Source organism: Wolffia australiana, chromosome 7 (genome assembly GCF_029677425.1).
Source record: "Wolffia australiana isolate 7733 chromosome 7, ASM2967742v1".
Lineage (NCBI taxonomy): Eukaryota > Viridiplantae > Streptophyta > Magnoliopsida > Alismatales > Araceae > Wolffia > Wolffia australiana.
The window spans coordinates 888,917-898,876 of NC_135841.1; the positions used below are offsets into that span (position 1 = coordinate 888,917).

A 9,960-nucleotide genomic window follows, 5' to 3' on the forward strand; every position below is an offset into this window, starting at 1 on the left:
TCGAACAATCTGTTCGAATCGTTCGATCTAACAGACCCTTTGTTCGTGTTCGATCAAAAGTTTCGAATGAACAATGTGGTTCGTTCATGTTCGATTGCCATTTGTTCGACCTTGTTCGAACAAGTTCGAACAAGCTCCAACAAATGGCCAGCGGCGCCGGCGACCGCCAGCGACTTTCTCTCTGGCGGCCGCTGGCGGTCTGGACGGCGACCGCTGGATTCGAACATTCGATTCGATCCGATTCGAACAACGTGTTCGAATCGGATATTATTTGAACATTCGATCTGAACAGACATCTTGTTCGAACAATCCGATCCGAACAGACGCACAGATCGTGTTTGGATCGGATCTGAAGTGGACAGAGGGTCACTTGTGTCAACTAAGCACGAGTAAACCATCATTATTTATATGAAAAGATTCCTTTAAATTTTACTCTCTCTAGTTCCCCCCCTTCTCCCTCCTGTTACCTCTTTGTATATACTATACATATCATACACATATAGTAGAGGTCATATACATTACCCGTACCCTCGTATCTTCACTTAGTTAACAAAGTTGCCAAAACTTAGAAGTTCTGTTTGACCAGACCGAACCGAACTGTCTGTTAACCTTTTTAGAGCTGACCAAACGTTCCGGTCCAGGTCCGGTTCGCACATCGAACCGGACCAAAGACCATTACTCTTTTTCTCTCACCTGCTCCCTCTCCCTCTCTCCCTCCGTTTTTTCTCCCGTTCTCTCTCCCTCTCTCCCGCTCGTTCTCTCTCTCTGTCGTCCTCTTTCCCTCTCGCCTGCGCGTTCTCTCGTTGTCTCTCCCTCTCTCCCGCTCGTTCTCTCTTGCTCTCCCGTTCTTTCACTCTTCCTCTGTTCCGGTCTCACTCTCCCGTTTGTTCACTCTCCCTCTGTTCCGGTCTCACTCTCCCTCCCTCCCTTTCGCCCTCTGTCCCGTTCTCACTCTCTCCCTCTCGTTTTCTCTCCCTATCGCATCCTCTCCCTCTCTTTCTCTCGCCCTCTCTCCCGCTCTCCCTCTCTCTCTCTCTCTCCCTCTATTCTAGTCTTACTCTCTCTCTCTCTCATTCGCTCTCAATTCCTCGCTCCCTCTTTCCATTGCTCCTGTTCTCACTCTCTCTGACTCATTTTCTTTCCCTCTATCCCTCTCTCTATCTCGTTCTCTCCCCCTCTCTCTCACCTTCTCTCTCCGATCTCCCTCTCCTCCTTTCTCTATCTCATTCTCTCCCTCTCTCTCTCACCCCCTCTCTCTCTCCTCGTGTCTCCCTCTGTCGCCCTCTCTCCCGTTCTCCGTCTCCACCTCTCTCCCTCTCTCTCACTCTCTCCCTATGGTATTCTCTCTGCCTTTGCACTATCTCAATGTCACTCTCTCCGACTCTCATTCTCACACTCCACTTTCCGCTCTCACTCTCTCATTATTCAACACTGCTGCAGCACCATAGGTGACATTAGATGCAGTGAGACGACCAAGTCAACTTAACATTGACTAGTCAACATGACCAACCGAAGACCAAGCCGGACCAAGCCCGGACCGAGACCGAGACCAGACCGAACTTCAGGATTAGGTTTAGGTTTTCGATAAAACCGGACCGAGACCGGACTGTGTCCTTCCCTAATGGTGTACTATATGTAGCAATTAGCGTATATCCTCTGTATAGCACGGGGTGAAGATCGTCCCGTCTTATGTCCCATCTTGTATATTTGTAGAAGTTTGTCTGAATTGTTCGCTCCCCAATTCGTCCCATCTTGTATATTTTCGTCCACATCCTGTCCCATCCAAGACATTCTCGTCCCGTCTAACATACATGACAAAGCAGTGTGTATGGCAGACTGTGGGACAACATTAATCCAATAAAAAATTGACACGTGGCACAACACGTGTGTTGGCCAGCTGGAGCTCTCAGGCCACTATATGTTTCCCACTCGAGGCAGAAACCATCCCGTCCGCGATCCTTGCACTATAATCCTTTGACATCCGAGCGAGTAATCAACTGTCCTCTCACTTCCAACAAACTTTGCGAAAAAACCCATAAAAAATACGCAGCTTAATATTTGATCATGAGCTAAGTTTAATTGAACATGTGGGAATGGATTATGGCGAAAGTTTAGAAGTATTTAAAAGTTGCAGTCTTGGAGCTAAAGCTAGCTGTAGTTTACGACAACAGATGCTTGAGCGACGAGCCAGCTCGGGGAGAGACGATGTTGATTCCCTTTTGGAGCTACCTCAAGTGAGCGCGTTCGTCATTTTATCTGTTCTTGATTCATCGTGGCATTGTTTTTCATCTTCTTTTGAAACCTTGTCGATTTCAATTTTCGAGTTTGGTCAGATTTTTCATGTCGAAATCACTTCAAACGATTTGATCTCGATTTCATGTACTTTTTTTCATTAGTTCAGCTGTTGTGATGGCATCCTCGCATTCTTTCATTTTTTGTTTCAAACCTTGCTGATTTTAGTTTTCGAAAGTGTTCTGCCTTTTCGTTTCGAAATTAATTTGAAACGAATTATCTAGATTTTATCTAGTTTTTTTCATCCTTTCAACTGTTGTGATGGCATGCTCGCATTGTTTCATCTTTGTTTCAAACCTTGTCCGTTTAAATTAATTTCGAACTTGTTCTGATTTTTCATGTCGAAATTACTTTAAACAATTTGACCTCGATTTTATCTAGTTTTTTTCATCCGTTCTGCTGTTGTGCTGGACTCCTCGCATTCTTTCATTTTTGTTTCGAACCTTGCTGATTTCAGTTTTCGAAATTGTTCTGTAATTTCGTTTCGAAATTAATTTGAAACGAATTATCTAGATTTTATCTAGTTTTTTCATCCTTTCAACTGTTCTGATGGCATGCTCGCATTGTTTCATCTTTCTTTCAAACCTTGCCCATTTCAGTTTTTCGACATTGTTCTGCCTATCCGTTTCGATGTATTTTTAAACGACTGTGTACGAGCAAGCCTCGGGCCAACTTCTCAATGTCTTTAAGAGTAGCTTTATAATTGGTCCTTCCACCACTACAAAGCGCTCTCAGATAATCCAACATTCTATCTGTTACGCACAAGGATTCCTCCCTTTTGACTATCTTGGATGTCCTATCTTTCTCGGACTCATTATTTCAGATTCTCTTATGTTTCCTCGCATCGTTTCATCTTTTTTTCAATACTTTCCATTTCACTTGTTCGAAATTGTACTGTCGTTTCTTTTCGAAATTACTTTGGAACGATTAGATCTAGATTTGATCTAGTTTTTTTCATCCGTTCATCCGTTCTTATCGCCTCCTTGCATTGTCCCATCTTTGTTTCAACCCTTGTCCATTTCAGCTGTTTGAAATTGTTTCGCCGTTTGGTTTTAAAATTTCCACATTACTTTTTAATCTACTTTACCCGGTTTTTTAACTGAATTTTTCATCTTTTCAGCTGTTGTTATGGCCTCCCGCATCGTTTCATCTTTCAACCTTTGTCCACTTCAGTTATTCGAAATTGTGATGCCTGTTCGTTTCCATATTACTTTTAAATGATTTTAACAATACTTTTCATCATATAAGCTGTTCATATCGCATCCTTGCATTGTTCCATCTTTGTTTCAACCTTTGTCCAGTTCAGTTGTTTGAAGTTGTTTTGCCGTTTAGTTCCAAAACTAATTTTAATCTACGTTAGCTAGATTTATATCTGGTTTTTTCATCCTTTTCAACTGTTCTTATGACCTCCTCGCATTGTTTCATCTTTGTTTCAAGCCTTGTCCACTTCAGCTTTTTGAAATGTTTCTGCCTTTTCTCTTGGGAGCTACTTTTGAACAATCTCATCTTAGTTTTTTCCAGCTTTCGTTTGATCTCAACCTCCTCAGTGTTTCAAATGTCAATCATTCCATTTCTCTCGGATCATTGATTTCTAAGTCAAAATACAGATTTCAGGAATGTAACAAGCTTAGCCGATTGAATTTCATTTTCTAGTAGCCAATCCTTCTGTTATTTGGACTCAACATATTCCTTTTTTGCCATCTGAGAAACTTCCCCTGTAGAAATTACCGTATAGCTCTAATCATGTTAATGACGAGGTCCAAACCTTACTGGAACATTTCCAAAATTTGAAATTTTTTTAATTCTTAGCTGGAGATGTTCTCTTCCGAAGGGATTTCCGCATTTTGAAATCAATCACATTCTATCTGGAGTCCTGGGAGTGGCACTTGGAGTGGCTGCTCTAAGTCTATCGCTGAGAGATGGCAAGGCCCTCCATCTTCTATCCCCCTGGACATCAACACAGGGCGATTCGTCAGAAGTGGAATACACGGTAGCCGGGCTTCAGAATGTTGGGAATAATTGTTTTCTCAACGTAGTTCTTCAGGTACATGCTGGGAAAGTACTATCAGTTTCTTAATCAAAACATCGTTGTGTTGGATGTAGAAAAAAAAATTCTTTAAAAGTGATGAAAAAATATGAAGTCAGAAAAATATCCTTTATATACTTCCATGCCTATCTTGTTGCGTATATTTCTTCTCCAGCTTGATGCTTTCGTTGCCACCTTTTGGATTTGAAGGATCTTTTCATCTTTATCATTTTTTTTTATTTTCTGAACCCTGCAATGTATGCGCTCAATTACTTATTATTCGATGACCTGTGGCCAGGCGCTTGCTACTTGTGGATCATTTCATTCTTTTGTCAGAAATAATATTGATGCTGATGACAAAGATATTGCTGAAAGAGAAGAGGATTTTCCATTAAGTGTGGCTTTGTTTTTGTTGTTGGAAGGTGAGATTCCATCTCAAAAAAATAAGTCTCCTGATATATCCCAGTCCGTATTCCTTTTGGTCTATTTCTGATCAATGATTCTCTGAAGAAACTGAAATGTGCAGAATAAATTGGAGATTGGAGGATACTTGGTTTAAAATGATCCGCGTTATCTTTCCGTCGTATTACATGCTGTTCGTTGTTTGAAGCAGTCTGAGGGGGAGAGGATTCCTCAGGCTACCCTGCTCTCTTCTGTCTCTTCCTTCTCTTCTTCATCTCTCTCTCTGTCTCTGTCTCTCCCTTCTTCCTCGTTTTCTTCCGTCTCTCTCTCTCTCTCTCTCTCTCTCTCTCTCTCTCTGTCTCTCCCTTCTTCCTCGTTTTCTTCCGTCTCTCTCTCTCTCTCTCTCTCTCTCTCTCTCTTTCTCTCGATAAATATTTTTATGAAGGTCTACAGTCTTCTTCACATACTCTGCCGTTGATTAAAAATATATTTTCTTCTGTTTCTACGAAAATTACTCTTTCTGAAATTACTCCCTACCTTTCACTCACAGAACTCGGTGTAGTTCGTAAAGAAAGAACCGTTCTTAGTCCAAGGAAAGTTATGCTGGCAATGAGCTCCTATGCCTCCGATTTTAGTCTGGCAAGACAACAGGTTCCCTTGTTGGCTTCCGTTGAAGTATAATCACGTTCATGCTTAACTAACTTATTCTTTTAAAACAATATTTTTCATACAGGATGCAGCGGAGGCTTTGCTGTTTCTTTTGACGTCTTTAGAGGAAGAGACGTCGCAAAACTATCTGCCTAATTTCGGATCTTTAAAGGATGTGTGTTCTTCCTCTTGCACGGTGTCCTCCCCAGAGATGTGCAGAACAGAGAAAAGTGAGTGCCGGCGGTGGCAACATCAGCTATTTGGTCAATTTGATGGAATTATAGGGAGTCTTCTAACTTGTGGGAGCTGCTCTTCTCAGGTCTGAACTGATACTATCCTATACTCCCCAGGGTTATTCCACACTTTAGCCCATTAGGGTTCTCATGGTCCGTTAATGCTAGGGTAATTTTCCCCTTCCCTTTGAAATATCTAAGCCATCTCTTAAGAGGGTAGCGAAGAATTGAGAAGTGAAGCAAGCTTGACTCAACGATCCACTACCTCTCTGTGTTGATTGTCTCGCTCGATTTTCCTCTGGCTCGTCCGAGGACATATCCCTACTGAGATCAATCAATCTCTAGTCACGTCCCCAATTAATCTCTATTATAGAAGCATAGTCTCAGATGAATGCTCAGTGAGTTTCTTAGTGGCATGACTGCGCTATCGAGCCATCTTGAGGATATCATTTCCCTGCTCAGAAATGCTTGAGACTTACACCATTCTAGCTTCTCATCTTCGCCCTTTCTCGTCCTTACCTTCTATCTTCATCTGATCTCAATGAGGCTTCTATAATAGAGATATACAATATCTCTATTATTATAGAGGTATAGAATAGAGATATACAATATCTCTGTTATAATAGAGATATAAAATAGAGATATACAACATCTCTATTATAGAAGCCTCATTGAGATCAGATGAAGATAGAAGGAAGGAAGAGAAATGACTTAGATGAGAAGCTAGAATGGCATAAGTATCAAACATTTCTGAGCAGGGAAATTATTTTCTCAAGATGGCTAGATAGCGGAGTCGTGCCACTAAGAACCTCACTGATCATTCATCTAAGAGTATGTTTAGGTACATTATTTCTATTTAACAAGCGTATGGTGAAGTCTGACGATAGTGGACATTCCAGCCCAATCGCAGGCATGTAAGCTCAAGCAAACGATGCCATTTGAATCCGCTATTCACCTTTTTCAAATTTTGACACCCTTATGTGTTAATTTGGGTTTATGCTTTTTGTGTCAATCTTTTGTCGAAAATCGATTGATGTTCTCTCGCTGGCTTCTCTCTCCACAGCTGTCGTTGGACTTTGAGTTTTTTCGTTGTCTGAACATTTCGCCAGTGTTGGATGGAAACGGAGATTTGGTAATTCTTCTACTTGCCACATTTTTCAATGAATTTTGAGAGCATTAAATTTCCTATTACAATGAAAAAATTTGTTTCAAATCATGGGGATATCACGTCAGAAGAATGGCTGCAGTTTGGAAGAGTGCCTCGAGCACTTCACGGCAAGGGAGGGTCTAGAGAGCTATCGTTGCAGCCGGTGCTCCCATATGAAGGCGTTGAAATATTTATCTCTCAGACCTGAAGAAAATAAGGTCTTTCTCTCTCATGTTTTGGATTCTCATTTGTAAAACTAACACAAATTTTAGCTAACAGCTTTGATGATACCCGCTAAAATTTTTGTTCCACTCATTATTGCTTATTTTATTCATTTAATTATATTGTTTCTTATTAAACGAATGAATATATTATGACTCTAAATTTTAAAGTTCCTTTAGAGGCATCTATTGCATAAATTTCACACTTATTTAAACAATTTTCTACGCAGGGTAAGATAGAGCAAATTAGTAAATGCATGGGTTTGGACTCCTGCGACTGTCGGAGGCTCTTTGCTCAAGAAGGTCTTCCATGGCCTACAGGATCCTCACGCGCCTCTAAGAAACTAACAATTGCTCGTTGTCCAAAGGTATAATGACCCATTTCTCCTTCCTAAGTTATGCGATCATCAACCTTACAGGGGTATTTCGGGCATTTCATTATTTAATTTTTCTCCTTTTAGGAAGGTAGCCAAGAATTGAGATGAGAAGTAGCCCTTCTGTTTCCCATCTCTCAGTCCAATGATCTCCTTTCTCTAGCGATCATAACTTGGGCAGAATTTTTTTTATTTCTTCAGATCTTTTGCATGCATCTCCATCGGGCTTCCATGGATCTATCCGGGGAGATTATAAAAATTCAGGCAATTCTTTCTCCACTGCATAACTTACTATTTTTATTTTGCGCGCATAGTTACACGTGTTGGGCCTGAATTGCAGGGACATGTTTCATTTCCTCTGTTCTTGGACTTATTTCCATTCTCGGCAGCTGCAACGGGCATGAAGCCGGCGTCCAGCTTTTACGGGCATCATCATCATCTTCCTGCTATAGAGCATAAAACATTGCCATATTTGGATCATCTTATGGAATCGTCTGCCATATCCCACGAGACAGTCTCTAATGATCTGCCGTTATCTTCATCTTATGGGGAAGTAGGTTTTTTTTTTTTGCATGTTTCATTTGCCTCATCTCTCTCTCTCTCTCTCTGCATTTGTTTTTATCTATACCAAAATTATTTGCCTAACCATAAAGCATTGCCATATAGGGAACGGCATGTCCGGTATGTGACGCCCCGGACGTGATGGGACGGCATCCTTTTGCGCACTGCGAATTAATGCAGGGACTTTCCTGCAAAATGCCAAAAAATCAAGTTTAATGACGTCACATGGCAAAATCTCGGCCGTCGAAAAGCTTAAATCTAACGATTTTAAAGCTTTTTTGGTCATTTTAAAAAACCCGTCACGGTCGTCATCCATAACGGCCGTCCCGTCACGTCACTCGTCCGAGGCCCCCCGTCACCGTCACGTCACTGTCACGCCCAGTTCGTCATCCGTCACTGTCACCGTCACGGGCTCCTAATTTTGTCACCGTCACCGTCACGTTTGCTGTCACCGTGACGTGTGACGTGACAGATGACGTCTGCCGTTCCCTATTGCCATATTAGGATCATCTCGTAGACTCCTATGGCTTTTCTCATGAGATAGTTACTACAACTAAATAGTCCGCCATTGCCGATGACCATGATGAAATCATCATATGTCTGCTGTTATGAATGACGATGACGAAACCACCGGGATGATGACGATCAGGGTTAGATGCCAAACGTCCCTACTTGGTCATCAACATTGAAGAGTGGACGACGACAAGTTATCGTCCTCCTTTTCATCTGTTTCCGTTGGATGACGGAGATGACGACGAGTTGTTATGGTCATCTCATCATTCGGACAATGACTGTGCAGATGATACGTGGATAAATATTTTTCATCATTATCAACATCATCTGCCATCAATACCTGGTCTTTCTCTCTCTACATTTTATTCATAGATTGCAGGCATTTTTTGGATTTTTATAAAAAAAATCTTCATACAGGACTCTACATTGAAGTCCATGTTCCGTCTGACGTCGGTTGTGGAGCACTATGGTGTTCCGGGCAGCGGGCATTATGCAGTTTATAGAAGAGTGGGCGTTGACGGGGGTCAACTGGGTCAATGGTTTTACGTGTCCGATGACCGGGTCTTGCCGGTGTCTGAGGCGGATGTTCTGGGAGCGGAGGCGAGTCTCCTCTTCTACGAAAGAGTCAACGCGTTGACCTCCTAATGGTGAGGATTATCTTCCCCCTCTTGTCTTTATGGCCAACTCTTAACCTCTTCATGGATCAGCGTGATTCCAAGTTTGCCCCCATCAAGTTCAGAGTTGACTTTGAGGGGGATGGTTGACTGATCTTGAACAGGGGCTAAATTAGAGGATGCTGATGGGAATTATCAAAATTCAGATTTTCCCCTGTCACACATAATGTTGACTTCTTCTCTTTAAAGGCCGAGCGGAGCACGGCGACAACAACCTCTTCTTTTTTATCAGTTCTTACATTTTTCATAAATTACTGGAATTAAAAGTTGACCCACATTGAGTGATGGGTAGAATTGTAATTCTTACCAGCAATTAAAATGAAATACGAAATTTCTGATTTTGCTTAGGCTTTTCAGAAGATGAAATTTCTGATTTTGCCCTCAGGATTGAACGAGATTCAAGCAGTCTCTCTGATAAAATCACTACATTTTTCATAAAAAATGAAATTCAAAATTTGGTGCAGCGTTGACTTAAAGGATGATGGTTGACTTATATAGCAAATGGTTCATGTGGGAAATTTATAAACAACATATCCCTCTTGTTCTCTCTTCTATTTGGTCAATCATCTACCCTCTACCCTTTTCATGACTAACGTAAATTCTAAGTTTGTTCTCATCAGTTCCGGTGTTGACTAACTGGTGAATGGTAGTGGACATTGGGATATAAATTAAATTCCAAACATTGCCCCAGTCAGATGATGTGTTGATAAACAGCGACGGTCAACCGACTTCTAGGTACAACTACACTTTTCATTAATTCTGAAAATTATGATTTTATCCCATCATACAACTACACATTTCATCTTGACCTAATCTCTAGATGATAGGATTGGAGGACATATGATGGATTGTCATCTGTTTCGTGTCAC

At 41.5% G+C, this 9,960-nt stretch overlaps 1 protein-coding gene across 8 annotated transcripts; it reads left to right on the forward strand.

The window, feature by feature from the left end:
- Positions 1-1,991: 1,991 nt before the first annotated feature.
- On the forward strand, positions 1,992-9,438 carry UBP27 (ubiquitin-specific protease 27). 8 transcript variants are annotated; one of them, XM_078578499.1, is made up of 13 exons: positions 1,992-2,242; positions 4,102-4,336; positions 4,617-4,740; positions 5,271-5,371; positions 5,454-5,687; positions 6,665-6,733; positions 6,835-6,966; positions 7,200-7,337; positions 7,545-7,607; positions 7,684-7,896; positions 8,010-8,024; positions 8,835-9,064; positions 9,125-9,438. In XM_078578499.1, exons 1-12 carry the CDS (start codon positions 2,094-2,096, stop codon positions 9,060-9,062), a joined length of 1,701 nt encoding a protein of 566 aa, XP_078434625.1. In that variant the 5' UTR covers positions 1,992-2,093; the 3' UTR covers positions 9,063-9,064; positions 9,125-9,438. The 8 variants fall into 8 exon arrangements, with proteins under 8 accessions (XP_078434625.1, XP_078434627.1, XP_078434629.1 ...); XM_078578501.1 differs by having other exon boundaries at positions 9,157-9,438; XM_078578500.1 differs by having other exon boundaries at positions 1,993-2,242; positions 9,196-9,438.
- The last annotated feature ends 522 nt before the right edge of the window (positions 9,439-9,960 follow it).